This window comes from Benincasa hispida, chromosome 3 (genome assembly GCF_009727055.1).
Source record: "Benincasa hispida cultivar B227 chromosome 3, ASM972705v1, whole genome shotgun sequence".
NCBI classification, from domain to species: domain Eukaryota; kingdom Viridiplantae; phylum Streptophyta; class Magnoliopsida; order Cucurbitales; family Cucurbitaceae; genus Benincasa; species Benincasa hispida.
In genome coordinates this window covers 48,636,286-48,663,059 of record NC_052351.1, presented here as the reverse complement: position 1 = coordinate 48,663,059, position 26,774 = coordinate 48,636,286, and the positions used below count along the sequence as shown (strand labels likewise).

Here is a 26,774-nt window from a genome sequence, read left to right as displayed (position 1 = left end):
CATTTGTATCTCATATATGCAAAAGGTTGGTTAAAAAATTAATGCATATACCATTTAAATAAAATAAAAAACATACCCTTTGAAGCAAATGAGAAACTACATAACCTTGGAGAATCTGAGTCCAACGAATCCACGTTGTCTACTTAAGACAATTCTACTCACTCTAATGTCTGAGTTTCATGAGTAATTGTCGCACAGAATAGACTAGATTACCTTTCTCATGGAAGCAACACCTCATCCATAAAATCCAACGAACTATACTTTGTGGAAATAAACCAAACTTCAACGACTTTATAAAAAGGGAGAAAGTTTTAATGGGAGAAAAATGATTATGAAAAAGTTCTTAAAAGCAAAATGAAGAAGAGACATATTTATAGACTATTTGTGGTCATTCGAATAGTCATGTCTCTTCTTCAAGTTGTTTATTTTCAAAATGACATATTCATTCATGAAACAATGCAACTCTATACGAAAGGTTACTACCATTTGTTCCAATAGTTTTACAGGTGTAAATTATAGACAAGGTTCAAAATATCAATGTCGATAGAAATATCAAGATCCTGATTTTATGGAAATACTATATCGATGAAAATTTCGAAAAAAAATATGAAAATTATTATAAGTAGTTAATGAAATTTTGATTGTTGCTTAATTAGACTATAATTGACTATTTTTAAAATCGCAATTTTAATAAAATAAGACAAAATTTAGATTTCTACTGTAAATGTCGGTGTAAATGTTGATGTGAGAGCAGAAATTTAAAAAATATAAAAAAAAAATAATTACAAAATAATATAAAGTTTAGGAATATTTTGAGGTGAAATGATGTGAAAATTATAAAAATTTTAGATGGTTAAAGAAAACTCATATTAATTTAATTTTGAGGTGAAATGATATAAAAAATTAATGAAAAAAAGTCTGACCTAGATGGTTCACAGGTTAGCCTAGTTCGGTCCTATAAAAATTTTGGGGCACCGCCCTAAGTTAAACTCCCTATAAATACCTTACTGTGAACCCGATGGAAGTAAGTTAGGTGTGGGTCAGAACATCAAGTGCGTTTTAATATCAATATATTGATTTTGAGGTGTTGTTAATCTCTAATAGAGAACATCTGAATTTTACTCCCAAAATTAAATATATAAAACACAGTCATTCCAAAATTTTGCTACACTTCAATCTGGCTTAAAGATCATCTGCCATAAGTGAATTTTCTTCCAAACGTTGATCGTTGTTTTTCCTAATTCGTTGTATCTTATTTATTTTTGTTAAAAGAAATTAAAAATATATCTAAGTATTCCAAAATTTTAACTATAGTTAGATTTTTCCACCCTCCATAATTAAATTCAGAAGGAAATAAGGATTATCCATAAAGCAAATAAACCCTAATTGTGAACTTTTTAATAATAAATATGAAATTTAATGTAACTAAATTAAATAAGCTCTCCTTTTTGGGGAGATAAGATCAACATATAGGGAAAAGGCTTAAAGCAGATTCCCATCAAAATAATAAAAATTGCTTGAGAATTATGAGGACCACTCTCTCTTTTCAATTTTTTCATGGTTCTATTCCCATTTCTCTTTCTGTGCCAAAATTTTATTTTGGGAGTTTGCTATTTTCAGATTCATGTGGCTTTTGGCTAATAGCAACAAAAAAAAATATCTCTCTTTTATTTTGTTCATTACTGATAGTTAAACTAATGAAGTATTAAATGATATGGCACCACAAATATAGTTGTAAGTTCTTCTACATGTGCAAAATAGAAAAAGATAGGAAGATGAAATTTTTTGTTAAACGTACAAACTTAAATAGTATTTACTATCGAAATTGAGTTATTTAACACCAACGTATAAAGTTAGTGGATCAAATACCCCTACATATTTTAAATAGTCTATGTAAAAGGATGCAAATAAATAATATATTAAGGTTGATTTTTTTTTTTTTAATATACATGAGTGTCCCTACCAACTTGTATATGCATCGATTAATTTCATAGACAAACACTCCGATTTAAAAAATAATAATAATAGGATATTAAATAATCTTAATTTGAGAGTAAATTAATCTTTTTCTAAAATAAATATAATTAAGTGACAGTCAACTCTTGAATTCTTAGATATTTTGTTTTAGTCGCTAAAACTTCCTGTGCAAAATCATTTTAATCCTTCTTTTTAAATAAATTATTCCAACAGGCACAATTTTTTCATATATTTGATTGGTGGATGATTGCAATTTGAAAAGACGTAATAGATTAGGACATTATTATTTTCAAATGAATTTTAATTTTCTGTTGAATTATAAATAAAATAATTAACAATAGATACTAAAGTATTTTCTTATCAAAATTGATTGTGAAAGTTGAAAAACTTAAATAGAAAAAGATTGAAAAGATTAAAATGAAATGAAATAAGTATAAGAGTTCATGTATGAAAAATAGGATTTAACTGATTAAATCAACTGGTACTAATAATCTAATTACATATAAATTTCATTTTAACCTTTAAACTCTATTTTCTATTGTGTTTAGGTCCCGCTTAATAATCATTTTGTTTTTTATTTTTTTAAAAAAATTAAATCTATAGATACCATTTCCATTTCCAAATTTCTTCTTTTGTGATATACCTTCTATTAACAGTTTAAAAAACCAAGTCAAAATTTGAAAAAAAAGAAAAATTAGTTTTGTTTTTGAAATTTGGCTAAGAATTCAATCATTGTACTTAAGAAAGTTGCAACTCGTAACAAATGCGAAGAAAATGGACTTAATTTTCAAAAAAAAATCAAAATGATTACCAATCGAAGCATTAGTTTTGGATTGAAAAATAAAAACACATCATTTTGGTCTATACTCTTTTTAAACCATTAATTTTTTACTTAATTATGTGGCTTCAACCCATGCTCACATCATTGAAATGTGAACAAATCGCACGTTAACTTGAAGAGAGAAGATTTAATCACAATTTGTAAAGAATGACAACATCTTCGAGTTTATGCAAAAAGCTTCAAGTGAACAATAATAACATATACAATTGTAGAAGTAGGTAGGTAGAAACTCATCATTAATCTAACACACGTTCACACGTCAATAGACATATTCAAAACTATGTCATATACTTATTAAACGATTGACGACAAATGAGGATTAAGGACTAAACTTGTTATTTTGTAAAATTTTTAAAATTAAAATAAATATTTTCAAGAAATTAAACAATCAAAATATGAAAACAAAATCAAAAGTTTTGAACTACAAATTATAAATTATTAAACCCAATCGAATAGAATTGAAGTCATCCGCATTCTTACTTCCATATAGAGACTTAAATTAGGTCATTCTCAAGAGATGAAGTCACTGTCTCTGTTTTTCACTAAAAGAAAAATGTACTCATCTTTTTTCTATAGTTATGGCCCACCTAATGCATTAATCAAGTATGGAAAAAAAAATGAAACATACTTCTTTCCACATAGAGATTTAATTTAATCCCTTATTGTTGATAAGGTTCAAAATGATAATTATGTAGTTAGTGAATTGATGGAAATTTAGAGGAAAAGATATAGAGGAAAGTTTTAGATTCTTCCTCCAAATTTCTAAATATATTGGTAGAATATCAAGTTTTTTTTTTTTTTTTTCCTTTTTGGGTTCCTTTGTAGTGTTGACATCATGATTCAAAAGGTACTTTTGATAGTTTATTTGTATGAAAATTACAAAGATAGTTTTGTTTCATTTGTATAGGATATACTTCTAAATTTGTAATATATATATTGGTTAAATTATAAATTTAGCCTATAAATAGATTTTTTTAACTTTAAAAAATGTCTAATAATTAAGCCATGAACTTTGAAAATGACAAATAAATCCTAATAGGTATGTTGAATGTTCACATTTTAAGATTAATTGGTCAATAAATATAAATTTGAAATTTGTATTTCATATAATAAATTTTTCAATTTTGTATATCATGGCACCTACAACATTTTGTTTCGATAATTTTTTTAAGTAGCATCGTGACACTACACTATGGTCGAGAATAAAATTACAATTTGGAAGTTAAGAGGATATTCCACCAAACATTGGTTTGTTTATTTGTCTAGCTTACTTTTTATAGTTTTATCATGGACTTTAGCATGAAATTAACTTGGTAATTAACTTCTTTTTCTTAGAAATTGATGTCACCTGTTTGATTTTATAATTTAATGAATTGAATGCTTGTTTAATGCCTCAATTTCGTTCATGCATTTACATACGTAATACCTAAATTTTATCTCTTGATTATAGATTTGTGAGAAATATGATATTGGTTAAATACATTTACTTAAATTTCTTGACATTGATTTCTTAGACTTTTAGGAGTTGTTTCCGTGCTTGTCTCTAGGTTGTTCTTCCAAATGTCAAATCTACATAATATTTCTTTCCGTAGAATTTTCTATATGGGATGTTTATACGGTCAATTTTAAGGTCAGATGTCTGATTCTCCCACCTCATAAATTGATAACGAGAAGGAAAATGATTTCATTGGAGAGGTGAAGATTGATAACAAATAGTCACAGAAAAATTTATACTGTTAACTAATCTCTTAGTTGGAATAATTCGTTAAATTAATCTTATTTTTGAATGTTTACAATGTTCTTAAAAAGGGCCTCCAATTTTGCATTAATCAGACATTGTGGACGCTTATCACGAACCCACCATTGGCATATTATCAGACCAAATCTCCACTAAGAATTAGTACAAAGCCCACCTTGTTAACCTATGAGCCAAGAATGATTTAGTGTAAATAAAACCCAAGATAGGGACTCTAACCATCCACATTGGGAATGAATCATTGAATATTTTTAATTCAGCAATATTTTTCCTACACCAATTTACTTCTTCAGTTAACTTTAGTACTTTTTTTTTTATAAATAATTTGTACATTTTTTTTTTGTTATGTTTATCATGAATTTTTTTTTCCTTTAAAAAAATATTTTTGGAATTTAAATATGTGATATCGAGAAGAGAAAACCCTAATATGTAAATAAAATAACTTTAATTTGCTCAACTTCATAGCATAATTTGCTATTATTGAATTTGTTTTTATTATTAGTCTAGATTCATCATCTAGAATAGTTTGTATATAAAAATTGAGTATCATACTAAAAGAGTTAGATTAGATTTAGTTTTTATAAAAGTAAGTGAGAAAAACAGCATAGAAATAAGACTTTAATTTACTTGACTCAAGTTGTTGGACAAAAAATCTTGATCAAAAGATCCATATAAATATGTTAGGACTACATCCATAAGATGCATATCCAGACTTTCATACACAGTCAAGTCAATTAAATATCTTAATGTAATTGCATCTACCATCGGAGAATACGTCTCCTCAAAATCAATATCAGGCCTTTGTGAAAAATCTTGTGCAACTAGTCTTGCTTTATATCTTGTGGCCTCATTATTTTCATTTCTTTTCCTCACAAATACCTATTTGTATCCCACAGGTTTAACACCTGTCTCTTATACACATCTAGATGTGTATAAGAGACAGTTCATACACAGTCAAGTCAATTAAATATCTTAATGTAATTGCATCTACCATCGGAGAATACGTCTCCTCAAAATCAATATCAGGTCTTTGTGAAAAATCTTGTGCAACTAGTCTTGCTTTATATCTTGTGGCCTCATTATTTTCATTTCTTTTCCTCACAAATACCTATTTGTATCCCACAAGTTTAACATCTTCTGGTATTCGGACTATTGGTCCAAAAACCTTATGTTTTGAAAGTGGATTTAATTCTACCTCGATTGCTTCTTTCCACTTAAACCAATCTTGTCCATGCCGACATTTTTCGACAGATTTTGTTTCAGAATCCTGATTTTCAGAATATCAAGAGCATCATTATTCACAAAAATGTTGTTAATAATTACATTAGTTCGATTCCATCTTTTTCCTGTCATAACATAATTTATTGAAATCCCATTATTATCTTTAGGTATTTCACCTTCCTCACTAGTCATGTCAAGAATTTCTTCATAGGTATTTACATCCCCAACCAAGTCTTTTTCACTATTAATTATTTTTCGTTTTCAAAGATTTTTATCGTTTGAACCCACTGGTCTACCACGCTTCTGGCGTGTTCAAACTCATTAGTGACAACTTGTTGTGTTGAGATATCAATTTTTGTTGGAACATTTGTAGCCGGTATATGTGACTTAGTTACTTTCTTTGCATCTATAAATGCATCTTGTAATTGATTTACTATTTTTTTGCAAATGAATTATATTATGAATTTCAAGTTCACAATGATCTATACGGGAATCTAAATGAGACAATAACGATGCATTCCATGTAATTTCTTTTTCCAATTTCTTAATTCCTCCCCCTAGTATTGAAAAATTGTCTCATTAAAATGACATTTAGCAAATCGTGCAGTAATTACATCACCCGTCAGGGGTTCAAGATATTTAATAATTGATGGGGAATCATATCCAACATATATTCCTAACCTTCTTTGAGGACCTACCTTAATGCATTGTGGTGGAGCAATTGGAACATATATTGCACATCCAAAAATTCTTAAACAGGAAATATTTTGGTTCATGACCATAAGTTAATTGTAATTACGAGTACTTATGATAAGCTACTGACCTAATGCGTACAAATGACGCTGTATGCAAAATAGCATGTCCCCATACAGATGAAGGAATTGACATACAATAATTATCAAAAGCTTGGGATGTAAATTTGCTTAGCATTATCAAGATGAATGGTCTTAAATATATAATCAAGAAATTGTGCTCTTAACTTAATTATTTTAGCAAGTAATCTTGCAAATGCTAAATTTCGACTTTATAATAAGCACACATGTGACCATCTACTGGATGCATCTATTAATACCATAAAATATATAAATGGTCCACTTGGTGGGTTAATAGGTCTGCATATATCACTATGAATTCATTCTAAAAATGCAAGTGATCCAGTCACCACTTTAGTTGGTGATGGTCTAATTATCAATTTTCCTTGAAAACAAGCATCACATGATAATTCATTAGATTGAGGAATCTTCTGGCTCTTCAATTGATGCTCATTTGAACATAGATCCTGGATGACCCAATCGGTCATGCCAAATTGTAAATATGTCTGGATTCATGAACTTCAGGTTCATTATTGCATATGTTTCAATTACTCCTATATGAGTATAATATAATTCAGAAGATAAAACATACAACTTTTTCAATATACGTTTTTCATTTGAGACATTGGATATGATATATAGATATTCCACATTATTCTTACTATCACGCTCAATATGATAACCAAAGCAACGTATATCTTTAAAATTGATAATATTTCTCATTGATTGACTAGGGAACAATGCATTGTCAATTGCAAATTTTGTTCCTCTAGGCAAAATAATATTTGTTTTTCTAATTCAATCAAGTTTGCAGAACCTGATATCATATTGACTTTTACTTCCAGTATTGTCAGTTTGGAATTCGTCGAATGCGTGTCTTTCAAAATCTACCAAAGGCCAATATTTATAGGCAATTTGACAAGTAAGAGGTGGATTACATGGACACTAAGGATGAGTATTTATAAGACTCATGGATATTATTTTGAAAAATGGGGCATGACACATGGTCAATGGACATTAGCATGCCATCGAATGGGCATCTATTTTCTATAATATTTATAATAATATTATTATTGTTATGAGTAGGTCTTTTATTTATTTATTTTTTTTTTAAAAAAAAATGAGTAGTACTAGTTGAGATAGCTCTCTACTTATATCTCAACTTTTTTCGCTCAAAATATTTTTATATTTTAATTCTAATATGTTATATTCAAATATTATAAAATCAGTCCTAATTAATAATGGTTATGAAGACATATATGTCTTGAATTAAAAGGACAAATATTGTGTGAATAAAAAAATTTGTATGAGCAAAACACAAACACAAAACTGGCATAACTTTATACTATCAATCTTATGGTTAAAGATTAATTTTCCCACTCTACATGTTTGTCAAACAAAATTGTATATTACAAAAGTCAAAATGATAATAAATGAACATAAATATGTTCATATATATATAACTATTATTTTCTATGTTGACCACTGATACCTTTGTTTCAAACTTCATATAAGAAATTTAATTGGTAAATATTAGTAATTTTAGAATAACCAAGTATGGTTTAAATAATCAAGTATTATTCTATATGGTTTTTTTAAAAAATAAAATTACACATTATTGAGCTTTTCATAAATTACCAAGGAATTTAGTCTTTATTATTTAATAAAATCTCATAAATAGTCTTTATGATTCAATAAAATCCTCATAAATCATCCCTACTATAAGAAATTTATGGAAAAAAAAACTAAATTTTAATGATAAACTATAAAAGACTAAAATTTAACCAATTTTACCCTAAATATTCCTCGATTTGATATTGGGAAAAGGGTGAGATGGAATAAACAATAAATTTATAATCAATTTTTTTTTTTGGAAAGTAATTGCTCTTTTCTTTATTACTAATAATAGACATTATAAAAAAAGATTTTTTTTTTTAAAAAAAAAAAAGAAAAGAAAAGATGCCGTGAAACGTTTATTATGAAATGCCCTAATTTTCCAAGAGGAGAAAAATAAAAAAGAAAGAGAAAATAAAGAAAAACAGAATTGAATAAAAACCAAAACTGATATCTTTCGGGGAAAAAAAAGGATTATACTTATTTTCTTAATTTATAAAATGGGCAATTCTTTTAATAACTTTCAAAATCTTTGTTTTTTACTAGGCTATCAAAATGATGATAATAACGAAATTTAAATGTTTTTTATAAAAAAATTGTATAAAATACCTGTTATCAGAACACATTATCAAATAAAAGATGTTTTTTTTAACAGTAAATAACAGACGGTTTGTTTTATTAAATGTATAAATGTGATTGTTTATAATATAATAGTGCTTGTAAATTTTTCTTATTGAATTTTGGTATACTTTATGTTTATCATTTAATTTAAGGGTTGTTTTCAAATATAATAAAATGAGTCAACTTATTTACAATTATAATAAAATATCACTATTCATCATAATAGGCATTGGTAGATATCTATTAGTATCACTGATAGACTATGACATTTTGCTATATTTAAAAATATTTTCAGTAGATTAGTCATTCAAAATCATTACTTTTTTAATATATATATATATAAACATAAGGTTTAATATTTGATCTTTGGGATAAATTTTAGTAAAATATATTTGGTTTGTTTTGTTTTTTTTTCTAAAAATAAATTTGTTATTTTGGGACAAATTTTAAAATAGCAACACGGTTTTGTAAATGATATGCAAATGGTAAAATTGTTTGTTAAATATTTCTTTAGTTATTTGTTATTTTTTCCAGGTACTTTTAGTTCTTGTAAAGTTTATCGATAATCATGCTTTTGTTTTTGTTTTTGTTTTTTTAGAAAGATAAAGATTCTTTTGTTAAAATAAAAAATAAACAAAATTTTATGATATAAAATATAAAAATGCTAGTAATTTATTTTTGACAAACGTTAAGAAAAAGAAAAAACCATTTTAGTTACTATAATTTGCGACTTGTTCCATTTTAACTTTTATACCTTCACATGTCCAATATTATTATTATTTTTTATAAATCTTTAAATCAGTTTTTCTGTTAGGTTAAAGTTAAATTTTATTATAATTGATAGAATAATAATAATTCATACAAATAAAAGACACAATGTGAATATCCCAAAATTTATAGAGGAAAGGATTAGAGACTAATTTGGTTTGTAATAGTTAAAGTCAAATTGTAATTTCATCCCTATGGTTTGGATAAAATTAAAATATAATTTAGTCCCTTTGGTTAAAAACATGTAAAATAAAGGTTATCTAACATACGTCAAAAACTTGTTACACATGATGTCACAACAATTGCAGTAACATCAAAAAACACATAAAACTAAAAATATAATGAAACGCAGAGTTTGGTAACCCAGTTCGGCGCAATATCACCTACATCTGAGGGACAGTGTGCCCATAGAGAGATATTTTCACTAATATAATGTCAAACAATTATATTGTTGTACTTATCTGTAAAGACACGACGATTACAGTGACACACAAATAACTTAACTTCTTGAATGATCATTTAGGCTCCCCTGAGCGTGAGACTCCTTTTCAATGAAACTTATGCTCCCCTAAGCACACCTTCCACGTATTTAAGCTCCTCTGTGAACAATCACTTAGGCTCCCTCAAGTGTGAGACTCCCACTCAACTTCTATCTTTCCACCTTCATGAAGACCACTCCACTTGATGAACTTAGGCTCCCTCTAAGTTTGAGAATCCATTCTCAAGTAAAAGGATCACCAAGATGATCTAGAAAAACACCGCAAGATCTACAACAACAAACCTCCACAATTCTAATGATCGACACACTTGTGTTTTTTGGAAAACACACCAGACAAAATGACTTCAATATTCTTCAAAGCAGCCAATCCTAAAATTGAATAAAACCACAATATATATATGGTTAGCTTTGAGAAGATCTTCAAGGAAAGAATAAATCATCTCTCTAGAAAAAATATAGTAAGCCATAAAATCTACATAAAAATCTTGATAGATATATAATGCAGAATTTTTTGTCTCTCACGTTATAAGGTCCTTGATAATATCCCAACATTTTGCAAGACATGATACGGAGGATAGGAAGTCATCCAACAAATATGCATTACACATATCAACATATAAGAAATCAACCTCTAGGCAGAATTAGCACGATACAGAACATGTTATAAAACAAAACTGTTCAAGTTTTGCCTGTAATAAAATCAACTAAACATACTGTAGAAAACAAATTTCTCAACAACATATACATATGTCCTTATGGTAAGACTATTTATGAGAATTTTATCAAATCGTAAATAATATTTATGAGGTTTTATCAGACCATAGGGTCAAAATTCTAAGTTTTAAAACCATAGAGACTAAACTCCAGCTTTCTCCAGGACCAATTCTATAATTTAATCTAAAATTAACTGAAAAACGTGATAGGATGACTTGTCACTCGAAATAAAGATGTTAAACGGAAAGCAGTGACAAACACTATAACAACTAAATACCAACAACAAGAAAATAAGTAAAAGCATACAAAAATTGGGAACACATTTGGGCGATAAATCACCTATGTTTAGAAGGCAATGTGCTCAATAAAGTAATCTACTGATATTAAAGAGTTAAGTAATTACAACGTAGTATTTATTTGTAATACTTCAACTACTACAGTGACTCGTGTAGAACCTAACTCACAAGTCACCTAGGCTTCCCCTAGATGTGAGATTCCTTCTCAAAAGAACTTAGGCTCCCCCTTAAGCATGATAATATTAGTGTTGAATACTTCGACTTCAAACAGTGTGTGCGACTCTTCTTCACTTGGTTATCTTTCTTGTAACTTAGTGAACTTCCTCCCCCTGATGAATCTTAGGTCCTCCCTAAGATGGAGAAATCCTTCTCGAATATGAAGTCTTAGGCTCCCTTAAGATAGAGAATCCATTCTTCTTAACGATGCATCAGGCTCCCCTTAAGACAAGTAGTATCTTCAAGTTCTTTAAATGATTTATCCAAGGAATATGCACAACAAAATAAAGTGGGCAATGATCAACAAAACCCGCGATGCAGAAAACGACCGTCAATAACAAATCGATTCCAATGAAAAATCACAACAATACACAATTTGATCATAAAGAATTACTCTCTCCTGATAATCAACAAATGTAACAACCTTCGAAGAAGATCATAATTCGCCTTAAAAAAGACCGTGACCAATAAAGGAAAGAATGTCAAAAAAATATTTCTTTTTTAGATAAGATGCACCATATATCGACTACTGTATTTCTGCAGAGATTTCCAGAGTTAGATAATAAAAAATATTATGCATAAAATTTCTATATTAGAAATTAGGTTGAGGCAGATGTTTAAACTACCAGAAACTACTTTAGAAAAATATACCGACAATCAACAAATCTCTAACATTAATTATAAATAACTAAATCTAGACATTATAGAATAAGATTCGAGAAAAAGAAAACAATGGGTTGGCCCAAGAGATTTTAGGTTGAAATCGCTCAAACAATCTCATGTACCATGATTTCAGTATTAAGATTAAAACAAAATAAAAAGTTTATATGTTTCTTTTTTTTTTTTTTGGGTAAACGTGTATGTTTTTTTTTTTTAATAAAAAAAATGAGAATGATGAAGATTACAAGATATTCATGAATCATGTGAATGTGTTATTCACTGTTTTTGTTTTTTTTTCAGCAATTTGCCTAAAATTGTAAACTAATTCAAAATATTATATACAATAATAATGGGTTAAATTAATTACAAATTTGATAATTTGTGTTTAATTTTCATTTTAATTTTTATGATTTTAAAAGTTTTAACTTAATCTCTATGTTTGAATTAACATAATGTTTACTAAATCGTAATTAAAATTTGTGTAATCATAATGAAATTTTATTTATGGATCAATTGCAATGAGTATGAATCTCAAATGTAATTTGATTGCTTTTATCGTACTTATTTAGAATTATGAATTTTGTCACATTTACTGTTATTATTATCGTTACCATTAGGATCAAATGGTAATGGTAACAGTAATAGTAAAAGTGTAAAATTTCATAATTTTTCTTCTGGAACAACAACAATAATGGAAATCATAACAGTAATCATAACGCTAACAGTAACGATACGACATAATTTCCAAATGCAATTAGATTCGCTTGTCAATCCATTTGTGTTTTTTGATTATAGATTTGGAATTTACATCATGAATGCAGAACACAAGTAAACAACACCAAAAGCAATTAAATAGAACTCACTTTTTACATTACTATTGATTTATTAGGGTAAATATGACCTAAATTTCAATTTAGTCCCTATAATTTTAAAAAAGTTTAATTTGATATTTATTTATTTTTGAATGTAACCATCCTTGTAAATTATCCAAAACTATGCTACGTGCCACATATTTAATATGGTAATGAAAATCCATAGTATATGACAAAACCTTAACACTAATTAAATCCAACAATTTAAAACTAAAGTAAAACCAATGGATGCCAAATTCAAAGTTTCTAAAACCATAAAGATTAAATGAGGTTAAAATATCATTGTTTTAGGATATTAAAATATCATTTGGATCCGTATACTTTGTGGCTTTTTAATTTTAGTCCCTAAATTTTTAAATGTTCAATTTTATCTTTGTATTTCCAATAAATCTTAAATTTAGTCCCATGAAGTTAAGTTTTTTTTTTTTTTTTTTCAAAATTACTAAATAATAATGATACTTTTCCTGAAACAAAATATAATATGTGAATATGATTTCAAAATTTAGTATGGAAATGTCGAGAAATAATAAATTCTTTTTTTTGGGGAAAAAATCAATAATAAACAAGCCGTAGAGATTAAATTTAAAGATTTCTTGAAAGTATATGGATTAAAATTGGACATTTAAAATTATATAAATTATAATTGAACAAGCTTCCATATATAGGGATAAAAATAATATTTTAACAATATATATATATAAAAGAAAGAAAAAAAGAATCAAATATGTTCCTTTGTTTAAGAGTGATTTGATTTGTTAATTTTTTTTAAGTACATGAACCTCAAAATTTCTAATACATTCGGATGATAATAGAACTATACTTAATTTTATTTGTGAATTTAGCTAATTTTGTTCAGTTTAAATTACAAACATAACATCTAATAAAATTCATTTGATATCATTTTCATAAATCAGAAATTATAGAAAATTATAATTTAAGTTTTTTCCATATAAACTAAGCCTACTCGTCAATTTTAGGTTAAAATGAAATATTATAAAAAATTGAATAGAAAAAATTACGAAAACAAGAAAAAAAGAAAAAAAGGGGAAGGATTTAGGAAGTTGCGTTTATATTATTTATTTATTTAATTAATTAATTTTCCGATGTTTGGTTTGAGAGAAATTTCCATTTTGTGTAATTTTACTTTTTATGATTTTAAAAAAAATTGATTTTGAGGATTTACTGTTATAAACTTGTTAATCACTTTCGGATCCGCCCCCATCATCACCTGCTTCAGAGACTCTCCTCTTTTTTGCAAAATCATCGGTTTCATCCATCCTTCCGGCCGCCGTTCATCGGTTTCTCTGTTTCTCAATCTTTACCTTTCTCAAATCGGTTGTTACAGGATCAAATTTTCTCACTCCAGATCACCATCATCACTCCCAAACTTGGATTTTCCCTCTTAATTCTCTACAATGGTTGCACCGTCGATTCCTGCAGCGGCGGCCTCTCGAACCGTCGGCTGTCGTCGGCCGTAATCCATTCAGGTTTCCTATATCTGTGGCTGAAGCTTCAGTTCTTTCATGGGCGATCTTCGGTCTTGGTCGCTTGAACAAAACGGCGCCGTAGCAGAAGACAAGCCGTCCTCCTCCTCATCGTTTTCATCGTTGCTCCCTTCAAATCCGACGGCTATAGGTGCCGATTACTGGCGGCGAGCGGAGGAAGCCACGCAGGCTATAATCTCGCAGGTTCAACCTACTGTCGTTTCGGAAAGGAGAAGGAAAGCGGTTATAGATTACGTGCAAAGACTTATTAGAGGTCGTCTTCGATGCGAGGTGAGCTTCGGATTATATGTAATTTTAGCATCGTAATCTTAATCTCTACACTTCATACTTATAATTTCTTCACTAGTAGTTTTGAGGATTCTGGAGTTTTCGTTACCTGTGGTTTTAATTACTGATGTTGTGAGTATTACGGCTAAGGTTTGGGTTTCGTCATGAAAAATTAATCTGGACAGTGTTCACAAGGTTTCTCTTTTATTGAAGTAGCAATAACATATAGGAAGTAGTCTTGTGATTCAACGTTAGGAGTTCATCCCAGTTTGTGCTTTTGTTTATTGCTTTCAAGTGCTGGAAGTTTTTATGCATTCTTATTTGTTGAGTTAGTGCTGATTGTATTCCAATCTGTGCTGACTATATTGATCAATGCAAGGTGGAAATAATGATTTAAACTACTTGGATATATTGCAGTAGACATGGTTATAGTTTATGATTTTGATCATGCAAGTTTTTTTGTATGCTCTATCTCTCTCCAATGACTTATTTTCTTTTTCTTTCTTTTTGTTAAGAGACTAGGCTTTTTAATAGATGGATGATTTTCATATCCTTTGACAGGAACGAGGTGGTTGTACATTCTCCTTGACATATTTTTCTCAAATATATTTTATAATTGTTGTTTTTACCCTATTGATTTGTCAGGCCTTCTGGAAAATGTTTACTTTTTATTTTTGCCATCTTGAAGTTTCTGTGCAGTTGTACTTTTGGTGTAGGCGAATCCAATTTCAACTCATAACAATGTTGATCTACTACCTTCTTCTTCTTCTTCTTCTAGTTATGTTTATTTTTATTTTTATGAGAATTAGATAGTTCATTGATGTGATGGAATATAAAGATAAAAGGAGACAATATTCATCTACTTTGAAGATGCCTAGTTCAGTATGTGGCCGTAGGCAACCATTTCCCCCTTATGATAGTAATAATATTCAGTTCCATCAACTCTATCTATGCAGTTCCAACCAAGGCTAACATCCTTGAAAGCTTAGTTGTGTTGGTTTTTCAAGAATATCTGATATGGGAATTAGTGATGCTAGATTTTTCAAGAAATATGAGACATTGAATGGACAGGTAGTCCTGTGAAAACATATAAATGAGAGGCAGTCTTGATGTTTGGTGGGTTTCTTTTTTTAAATTTTTTAAAATATAATTGTAATATTTATTGGAAATTTTGAATGGTTATGTATAGATCCAGTGGAGTCACTTGTGGTCCATTATTTAAATCAGAGGATGGGACTTTTGACAAGTTCAAACATTTGTAGTGGATATTTGTGTTATTAGAAATTTGCTGATACAACAATCATATAGTTTTATTTTTTAATTTAATCTGCTGACTACTTGATGGTGTAGAGCTGCTCTAGTTGTATTCAATGACTATAGCTTGTCTTTGGAAACTAGTTTTAATAGCTGTGTCATGAAAGCATTGTTCAGGTTGAATCTTGTAAAGTAACATAGATGTAACTTTAAGCCTAAGGTCTATTAAAGCGACTGTCATTGGCCCTGCCTGTATTTTGGCTGAGGCATTAACTATCGCTTTCTTTTAGACACGTCCAGAATCAAGATGTTCACTGTTGCCATTTCTTTTAGAATCTTTTTTGTGCTCAGATTCTGAAAAGGGAATTGAATTTACAGATTTAATTGCAGATGTCTTACTTCTCGTATCCTTTTCAAAAAAGACTTGCAGATGTCTTACTAACATATGATAGTACAGGTTTTTCCATTTGGGTCAGTGCCATTGAAGACCTATTTGCCCGATGGAGATATTGATTTGACAGCCCTTGGTGGTTCAAATATAGAGGAAGCTTTGGCCAATGATGTATGTTCGGTCCTCAATAGTGAAGATCAGAATGGGGCAGCCGAGTTTGTTGTAAAGGATGTGCAATTAATTCGAGCTGAGGTCCTGATTTCAATTATTATTTTATTCTCTTTTAATATTGCATTAGCAAAATTTGCAATCCTTTTTTTCTCTTTTTCCTGAAGCAGAGAGGACTGGTAAACATGATAACATTCCTTTTCCCCCTTCTTAGATTGAATTTATAATTGTGCGAATAGACTTCTGTCATTACTACCAATGAGGTCAAGGCCTCTCCTTATGTTAGATGTTGAATATTTTGGTTCTGTATGGTCATCTTCCTTGTTGTTGATGGATCATGCTAATTGCTATGATATCCTGGAGTCATAATTTCGGACTTTCAGTTGGCAATTGGTCTTGATACTCTACTCTCAATCATTGAAACGAAAAAGAACCTATAGGTGATAAGTATAGTATTTGAAATCAATAAATTGAAGCTAGTCCAGTTTGTTCTGTGGCTGTAGCCTTTTATTGACAAGTTTGAATTCTATTTTTGTTTCATCTTATGTACTTTGAGCAGTAGACTCATTCATTATCTCAATGAAAAGTCTTGTTTTTGTTTTTTTTCAAAAAAATAATAAATTGAAGCTAGTCATTTCTGATATCTTTCATCGTTTCTGCTATTTTTTTTTTCAATGAACTTCTTCCAGAAGTTTTACATATCTCTGGAACTTGATTTATTGCTGGTTACTCGTGCCCCTTGGATAATGTGTATTTTGGTAGAGTTTGAAACCTTGATTCCTGAAAATGACTTAGGTAGATTTCCTGTTGCCAAGTCTTTTATTTTCATTTCTTTTGACATTGTCTTATCATATGGACTTGTCTCTAGAACCCCCCTGGTCTTCCAATGAACTATGTTCCTATGTATTGCTAGTGATTTGTTAGTTTATCCATGACTTAGTGGCAACTTGGTTGATGAAACTGAAATTTACTTGCAGGTGGCTATTATGTCTAGTATATTTTTGAGATAGTTATATTGGATATAGGGAGGAGTATCATATGTAGGTTCATTAAATAGATGGTTGAACTATTTATGCATGAGTCTAATCACCAGTTTTACATCATCATACGTTTACTTTATATTTGTTGTTTGTGTAATATTGCAGTGTATACAGGATCTTCTTCTTGTAGTTAGTTTAGCAGCCCTCTATAGTTTGTTCATGTAATGTTTGATGTCTTAGAGTGTTCTGTTTGCAGGTTAAGCTTGTAAAATGCCTTGTACAGAATATAGTTGTTGATATTTCCTTCAATCAGTTGGGAGGGCTCTGCACATTGTGCTTCCTTGAGAAGGTATTTTTATTTTTATTTTTTTAGTGAAGTACACGTATAAGTTTAGATTAAGTTACATATTATGACTTGATGCTTGAAACATGAGCAGATTGCATATTATGTAGGTAACTACAATAACCTACCTTTTGATTTTCCTGTTTACTTCATATGATTGATAACTTAAGCATGGGTCTTGGTATCATCAAAAACATACTTATAATTTTAGATCTTTATTTTTTATTATTTTTATTTTTATTTTATAAACTATTATTATTATTCTTATTAAGAAACAACCATGTATATTCCATCAGAATCCGGAAAAATAGCCTGAGGGCGAGGGGTTGAGAAGACCCCTCCCTAGAGCACTAACGAAGAAGAGCCTTCCAATTATTAAAAGTCATTAAAAGGTTATAGTTACAAAAGAATTTGGTGTAATTTGTGCACAACCAAGAGGCTATATGTTGAACAAAAGCCCAAAAAGAATCAAAAGAAGCATACTTATGTTAAAAAAATTCTACTATTCCTTTCTTTCCGGAGGCACCATAAAAGAGACCACGTAGCACATCTCCAAGAACTTTCCATTTACCATCGAAGGAAAAACTATCAAGCCCATTAAGCATCTAATCAACAACTTTGTTTGGGAGACAACTTTCCTAGCCGAAGGTACTAAGCAAAGCCCCAGTGTAGAAATAAATGGTCTAGGGACTTCTCGTCTTTCAAGCAAAGGCGAAAAATTGAAGGGGACAGAGAGCTGTTTTTAAATTTCCTTTGAAGCTAATCACAAGTATTTAAACTTCTATAAGTAAGGGACCCGAGGAAGAAAACTTTTTTGTGGATTTTTAGCTTCCAGACAAGATTCACTAAAGGATAGGTGAAGGTAGGGCTCCTCAGCAATTTTTTGAGAAAGTAGCTTTAGTTGTAAACTTCCCAGAGGCATCCATCTTCCACTTAAGGCAGTCACGGTACCCTAAAGCACCATTTAGGATTTGCAAAATTGCGATCACATCACCTATCTCTCTATAAAAAATTGTAGAGCTTACTGATCGCTTATGATATCTGGATTCCACATCCAGAATGATCATTCTTTCACACTCAATTTGATTTTTTATGTGAATAGAAGCAAGAATGAGAATATTGGAAATATCAATCACTCACCGACATATTGATAACCTTGCGAAGTTCATATCGATATGGGGGGTAAGTCTGTCTCTATAGAAAACTGGTGACAATATATCGCGGATATATCAATAATTGAAAGAAGTTGTGGACACTACCTTGTGTTTGACCGTTAAATGTGAGTATATTGGCTATGTATCGACTATTCAGTTTTCACACCACTTCTTATTCCAATATTGTTTCTCCTCCTTAATTTCCTCCTTTTCCCCCATTTTCCAGTTATAGTTCCCCATGTCTCACCCCTCTTTTTAAATTTGAATCTCTTATTCCAATGTAATATCTTTTTGTTTGTCTCTCTTGTGTGTGTGTGTGTGTGTAAATATTAAACGATGCCCTAAATATATCAAAGCATTGTCCTATTTCTTATTTAATTTTTAGCCTTCAATAATATATTTCATTGTACCGAGGGCACACTTTTGACCTAAAGCTAGTGACATATGTACTGAAAGGGGTAGTTTATATCTTAAGTAAGCTAATGTTGAAGTTTTGTTTAGAAGTTAACGATATTTGTGCAAGTATTCTTGATATTCGTGACTTTTCTTGGAATTTTCTTTGATATCCAAATATTTGTGGATATAGCTGTAAACCTATGGGATCAATTTCAACAGTGGCCTTTTCATCATTGATCAAAAGTTAGTGGATCAGAAAATTTGGGCGTCCTCCTTATTTTTGTAGTTTTTTGAAGTATTTAGTTTTTAAAGCTATATGGGGTTCCTTTGTTTACTATTCTTCCATAAGAGTTTATCAAAATACTATAACTTAACAGTTTTCAGTTGAAGAAGAAATAATGCTGGCTTAATTCTTTAGTTTCTCTACATTATTGGTAAGAATTTTTGTTCTATAAAAAATAAACATGACTGAGGGAGAAAGCTCGTGAGAAAACACCTGCGTTTCCCTTTCTTGCACACATTTGCATGCATAACAGCATGTAGTTGACTTGTCTTTGGCAATCTGATTCTTTACCGGATTGGTTGTAACTGAGCATCCTTTTGGGTCAAATAACACAATTTTTTCAAATTAGTTTAATTAATTGTTATTCATTTTAATGAGAAACCAAGCTTCATAAAAACATAATTGAATATACAAGAACATATAAAGCTCCATCAAGGGATACTTGAAGTATGATAGAATATTAAAAAACATAACTAATTGGCATCCGATGATGCATGTGGCCTTGGGCATCTTGATGCATGAATATGCCAGTGAACTGTTTGTTTGATGTGCAAATATCCTTCCCCAAAGTTTAATTTTCATTTAACATTAATGTTTGCTCATTGGTTCTAATTGACATTCTTTTATGAATATTGGGATCAAAACTCCTAGTCCTACTTCTCTTCTATCATGTCAAAATGTCATTAAAATGACGTACCATAATGACATTTTTAGTGCTTATTGTTCTAACAGATTGATCGTCGCATTGGAAAGGACCATCTTTTTAAGCGCAGTATTATCCTTGTTAAAGCTTGGTGCTATTATGAGAGTCGCATTCTTGGGGCTCATCACGGTTTGATATCAACATATGCTTTGGAGACTTTGGTTCTATATATTTTTCATCTCTTCCATTCTGCCTTGAATGGTCCTTTACAGGTTAGTAATTTCAGGAAGCTGCTCTTCTTTGAACCCCCCTTCATTGAATTTTATTCTGTTTTCCACATGTTTTGTATAACTATTCTATCATGTGTGTAACCTTTTAGGTTCTGTATAAATTTCTGGACTATTTTAGCAAATTTGATTGGGATAATTACTGCATAAGCTTGAATGGTCCAGTTCGGATATCCTCATTGCCGGAGCTTGTTGGTAAGCAGCTTCCTTTGGCATACCTGAATTTTTTGAAGGTCCTGCATGCCTTTATATTTGGAATTCTAAATGTTTTGGCCTTTTCCTGGCAGCTGAGACACCTGACAATGGTGGGGGTGATCTGTTGCTCAGCGCTGATTTTCTTAAGAGCTGTTTAGAAATGTTCTCAGTGCCTGCAAGGGGGTATGAGGCCAACTCAAGGGCATTTCCCATAAAGCATCTCAACATCGTCGATCCACTGAAAGAGAATAACAACCTTGGTCGCAGTGTAAGCAAAGGTAGCTACAATTCTCCTACGTCAGGTTTGATTGTCCGTCATTTTTTCCCATCTATAATGATGCGATCAGGACATCCCAAAACTATGGTGAAGTGTTTTTTCATTTGAAGTGATGTTATCTTTTTTGAACATTTATAAATTACTCATAGCTTTCTAGTTCCTCGAGCACGTACAGGAGCAGGGGAGAGGCCTTTTATTATCACATGCAGTAGTAAATGTTTAATATGGAAATAAATTATAAGAACACGACTAATTGCTAATTTTTTTTCTTTAAACATCCAAATTATTCCTGAACTATGCTACTTCGTTTTTAAAAACACATTTTAGTGCTTAATTATGTATCACCGTTTAACCAAAACCTGTGGCATGCCTTCAATTCATGTCTCCATTGACTAATCGTTGAAGCAATAAATTAAGTGTCCAATTGTGATGAGGGGATCAAGAGCATTTCCCATAGAAGTACGAATTAAATGCAGTTCTTTGGTTGAGGAATTCCTCCTTCATCCACTCTATTGTGACAGGAGCATTTCTTGTGGCTTGGATTGCATGATTTCGTGGGCCCTTTTGGGTGAGAGGAGATGTATAATTTTGAGGGGTTGAGTGGTCTAAGGAGGAGGTTATATGGTTACTTGGTAGATTTCATGTTTCTCTTTGGACTTTTGGTGTACAAGCCTTTTTGTTACTATTCTTTATTTTATTTTGCTTGATTGGAGCTCCTTTTTGTCTTAGTTTGACTCCTTTTTGACTGAGGCTTCTTTCGTAATGCGCCCCTTCTTTTCTTGTCTTAATGAAAGTTGGGTTATAAATAAACAATCAAGTGTCAAAGTTTGAAATGAATCTAGGTTTTAATTAATGTTATGAAAGGAAAATTGACTGTAAGGGCTAAAATGAACTTTTATGTATGAAGTCCCAGGACTAAATTTAAATACTTAAAAATTAAGGAACCAAAATAGAATATCTGAGAGTTGGATAGAAAGTAATTAGTATAAAAGTTCAGGACTAGAATAGAAATCAAACCTTAAAAATGATCCAATCTAGTTAACAACTAGCTTTTTGTGACATAGGTGAGCTCCTTCGAAATATTTGACACCCACTCTGTAACGTGCAGGAAACTTCTATAGGATTAGAAGTGCTTTCAGTTATGGTGCTCGGAAACTAGGGTTCATCCTTTCCCATCCTGAAGATAATGTAGTGGATGAAGTTCGCAAGTTTTTTTCTAATACATTGGATAGGCATGGAGGTGGGCAGCGGCCTGATGTTCAAGATCCTGTTCCAGTGCCTGGAGGCTATGAATCTTGTGCAGCTTTACTAGTATCTGGTACAGAGACGCAAGAAGAAACAAATAATCGTGATTCAGGTTCTGCATGTGCTAGCAACACTACTGGAGATTGTAGCTGGAGTCAGGAGGTATCGATTCATCGGGGAAATGCTAATGATAAGGTACCAGGTGAAGATGACCATATTGGCGGAATTATGAATGAATCATCTCAAGGAAGACCATTATCAGTTCATTCAGGTGTTGATGGCCTTGCAAATGCCATTGGTGTTTCAGATTATCGTCTCTTTGGGGATGCACACGATCTTGCTAGTCTGAGAATTGAAGGTCTTTCTATGTCTCATGATGCACATAAGTCTTCCCCTTCAAGTTTTGAGGGCATATCACCATTAGGTCATGAATCACATCGTGCTCATCTTTATTTCTCTAGACCAATCATTGAAAACGGGGAACTAATAGATGAAAATACAAATAAATGCACTCCGGAGAACACTAATTTAATAGAGAAGTCATCTTACCAGCATCGGCAATCACCTACTGAAGCAACAAGATCTTCTGCACAAGGTAAGCAGGATGAGAACCACGTGAATAATGATGATGAAGTGGCAGACCAATCTGAAACAAAGCAATCTTCTCCACCTTTACATTCAGTTTCTCTGTCATCTGAAGACTTTTATCCTAGTTCTTGTGGTTATCGGTTTCTGACTAGTAATGTTGGACCTCCAGAAGCTTTCAATGCTTTGTCAGATCTTAATGGTGACTATGAAAGTCATTGCAACAGTTTGCAAATTGGCCGGTGGTGCTACGAGTATGCCTTGAGTGCAGCCCTTTCACCTATTCCTCCACCATTGCCTTCACAATATCCAAACAAGAATCCATGGGATATAATACGACGATCAGTGCAGGTCAAGCAGAATGCATTTGCCCAGATAAACAGTAATGGACTCCTTGCAAGACCAGCATTCTATCCCATGCGATCACCAATATTACCCGGGGGTGCAACATTGGCCATGGAAGAGATACCAAAGCCTCGAGGAACGGGGACATACTTTCCCAACATGGTATTCTCATCATATGTCTTCAATATGTTGTTATTTTAAAAATTAAATAGAAATTGATAGCAAACACTCGGGAACTATTATTAATGTGCTTAACATTTTGCATCTTACATTTTTTGTTCCTTGCACAAGTTTTGGTGGTTGAAGATTTACATCTTTCTCGTCTTTGAGTATTTCTTTCTTTCCAGAATCATTACAGGGACAGACCACCATCAGCAAAGGGAAGGAACCAAGTGTCAGTGAGGTCGCCTCGTAACAATGGCCGATCACTGACCCCCTCGGAGACAACTGTGCCTGAGAAAAGTGGTCAAGACTTGTATCAAGTACCAACTGTTAATCATGGTGGTGGTATTGGTATGTTGTCTTCCTCTGGTTCTCCTGTAAGGAAACCTCACCATAACGGAAATGGTACCATGTCTCGGCCTGATAGAGCTGTAGAGTTTGGTTCATTTGGGCATCTTCCATTGGAGTCACCCGTAGATTGCAGCAGGGAACCGAATCCTGTAACTGGACTCTTTCAAAACTCAGCAGCTTTGAACGTTTCAAGCCCCAAGATGCAGAAAGCCAAACAAACGTTGATCACAGACCAAGATAGGTACGAACACTTCATAATCCTTCCAGGTACTTTTGCGATTACATTGGACTTGTTAAACTGTTTAAAATTTCTCTTTTTTCTTCTGGATATGTAGGCTCTCTGTTCATATGCAATCATATGAGTTGAAAGATGAAGAGGATTTCCCACCCTTATCCAACTGACACGAGTGGGAAATGAAGTTTTATTTATTTGGTTAGTCAGTATGAAACTGAGTAGGAAGAAACTGTAGTTGCTAACAAACTGGAGTAAGCGTGACTCTTCCACAACGGTTTGCGATCCCCCCATCTCTGCAATTTAGATGTTCTGTTCTATTTGTAGCTCAAAAAAGCATTTTGTAAATTCTACCAATTTATTTTGCTTTTCTCCTCAAATATCTCAATAGTCGTCGTGTTTTACACAAAAAGAGCCTTTTTTTTCCCCATTTTAAACTAGGATGTTTGTAACAATGGTTGCTTCTTTTTTTACCCCACCCTCCCTTCATGTTTTTGCCCTTTCTTTTTCTCCTTGTAGGTAAACATACGAGCACAGAATATATTGTTGCCTATGTTTGTTGTAAGTTAAATGAAAAATGCTTCTTTTTGGAGCCATCTCTATATTGCCTTATCCATCACCATGCATTAGCAACAATGTTAATGCTGTTTCTTGCCTTTCTTATTGTGTTTGTTTTGCCCTTTCCATTATTAGTCCAAATAGTCAACATAGGAATGGCCTTTCTCATTTTCTTACCACAGATTTTGTGGGAAATTTACAGCTACTCCCTATTGTAAATGAAAAGAATTCCCTTGGAAAGAGATTTGAGGTGGTTTCTTTTGGTTTAACCTAAGAGATGAAATCATGGTTCTAGTCTAAGAACATTTTTATTTTTATTTATTTATTTATTTTTTTGGTTCTAAGGAAATGCAATGATTGAATCTTTTCGACGTAAATTTTGTTGTACTTGAGCTGTATGAATAGCTAGTTAATTGGATTGGCTTCATTCATTTGCTTCTAGTTTATACATGAATCATTTTCATATAAGAAATTTAGATATAAAGATTTTATTGCAAGAATGTAAAATCTTGGGTTTGGCTTCATTCATTTGCTTCTAGTTTATGCATAAATCGTTTTCGTAGAAGAAATCTAAATATAAGGACTTTATTGTGTACAAGATGTACGTTGTATTAAATTGGAATACGAGGATCAAAATGTCACAACTTAAGAGTCGAAGTAGATTAGTTGTATACTTTACGCTTCACTTGCCTTACTCGCTTTTAGAAAACCTTTAGGTGTTTGATGATTTTGATTAGCCTTACTATCTCACTTTTAGAAAACCCTTTAGGTGTTTGATGATTTTGACTAGTTTTTTATTATCGATTTATTAAAGCCACCAATATAGTATTGGTTTTTCTATATGTAAAATTAACCGCCAAAGTTTAGGCCAACTTACACGCTACACGGTGTCTAATTCAATTCACAAGATTATTTCTCAACATTACAAAATTTAAATTTAAAACCTAAAAAAAGGAGCTAATTAATTGGTGGTTTCGTTTAATTGTTTCTTTATCAGGCTCGAAAGATGAAATTAGAGGGGGAGTTGTACAGAAGAAATTGGTGAGCTATAAGCATCTGATTCTCAGTTTTAGAACATAAATATAACTTTACATAATACCTTTAATTAAAAAAAAAAAAACTATAATTATTGAGGAATACATGAATAGCTTACGATAGAATTGTTGAATATTTGAATTAAGAACTCACAACTAGATGATTGACACGTAAAGTCAACTATATGTTTATAATATTGGGGATGAAAGTGACAAGAAACCAATAGTGTCAAACAAACTAAAATCTAACCCATGCTTTTATAAAAGTCAGCTTCAGTATTAAAAATATTGAGCTGATTGAAAATCACAAAAGGATATTAGTAATAGAAAATAATTCAACATATAAAATTAGTGGAATCATAACCCCAACCAATCAACATTTAGATATATATATATATATATATATCAATCACTTTTAATATTTTAGTGGAACGTATATATTCGAGTTATGCTTAAGTTAGTCATATATTATAGTTTTTTTTTTTTTTTTAACAAAATGTTATAATACTTATTGATTCCCACATAAACTTCAAAAAAAAAAAAAAAAAAAACTTGATTTCCGTTATTAACATAATCCTTGATTAATTAACTTAAAAAATAGGCAATGTCTTGTCCTAATAAAAAGATAGACAATATCTTTGTTTGGTACATAGATACAATGTTTACATGCTTTCCAAAAGTAAAGTTTTGTTTTCTACATTTTTAGAGATTATTACAAATATGTGAAAATTGAAATTTACAATCACACATGCTTTTAACCAATGAGTAATAACACTCATATGGGTCAAAATAAAGTAACTAAATGTTTCAAAAAAAAAAAAAAGAGAGAAAAAAAAAAGAAAAAAAAAGAAAAAAATAAGTTACGAATTTAAATATTTCCAAAGCATGTGGGTGCAATCTCTAATTTGCCTACATGTGGAGTCTATATAATATATAATTATATTATTTATTAGTTTTGAAATTTAAAACTTAAAAGATGGTCACCTTTAAAAAAATATTTAAAAGTTAAATTTTAGCAATATACATTTTAAAATGAAGAGAAATTAAAGGGGCCAATTGGCCTTCTTCATTCGTGGCCCTTTTAGAAAGTCAGCTTTAAATGTTAAAAGTTTTTTTTTTTTTTCCTTTTTTTTTCTTGGAAAAGTTTAAAATGTTAAAAGTATTACTTTGATGGAAACTCTCTCTAATTATAAATAAATATTTAATTGATCAGCTAAGCTCACACTTTAATTTATATTTGATATGCCATTGA

At 30.8% G+C, this 26,774-nt stretch overlaps 1 protein-coding gene across 1 annotated transcript; it reads left to right on the top strand.

Moving 5' to 3' along the window:
- Window positions 1–14,045: 14,045 nt before the first annotated feature.
- Window positions 14,046–24,526, top strand: LOC120073103. Its single transcript, XM_039025725.1, has 9 exons — window positions 14,046–14,642; window positions 16,351–16,536; window positions 17,689–17,781; window positions 20,341–20,523; window positions 20,631–20,733; window positions 20,826–21,011; window positions 22,119–23,347; window positions 23,533–23,939; window positions 24,034–24,526. Exons 1-9 carry the CDS (start codon window positions 14,391–14,393, stop codon window positions 24,098–24,100), a joined length of 2,706 nt encoding a protein of 901 aa, XP_038881653.1. The 5' UTR covers window positions 14,046–14,390; the 3' UTR covers window positions 24,101–24,526.
- Window positions 24,527–26,774: the final 2,248 nt, after the last annotated feature.

Coding starts and splice junctions, on each gene's coding strand:
- LOC120073103 (XM_039025725.1), top strand. CDS start 14,391: ATGGGCGATCTTCGGTCTTGGTCGCTTGAACAAAACGGCGCCGTAGCA. Junction 16,537..17,688: donor TGCAATTAATTCGAGCTGAG/GTCCTGATTTCA, acceptor TTCTGTTTGCAG/GTTAAGCTTGTAAAATGCCT. Junction 23,940..24,033: donor TTGATCACAGACCAAGATAG/GTACGAACACTT, acceptor CTGGATATGTAG/GCTCTCTGTTCATATGCAAT.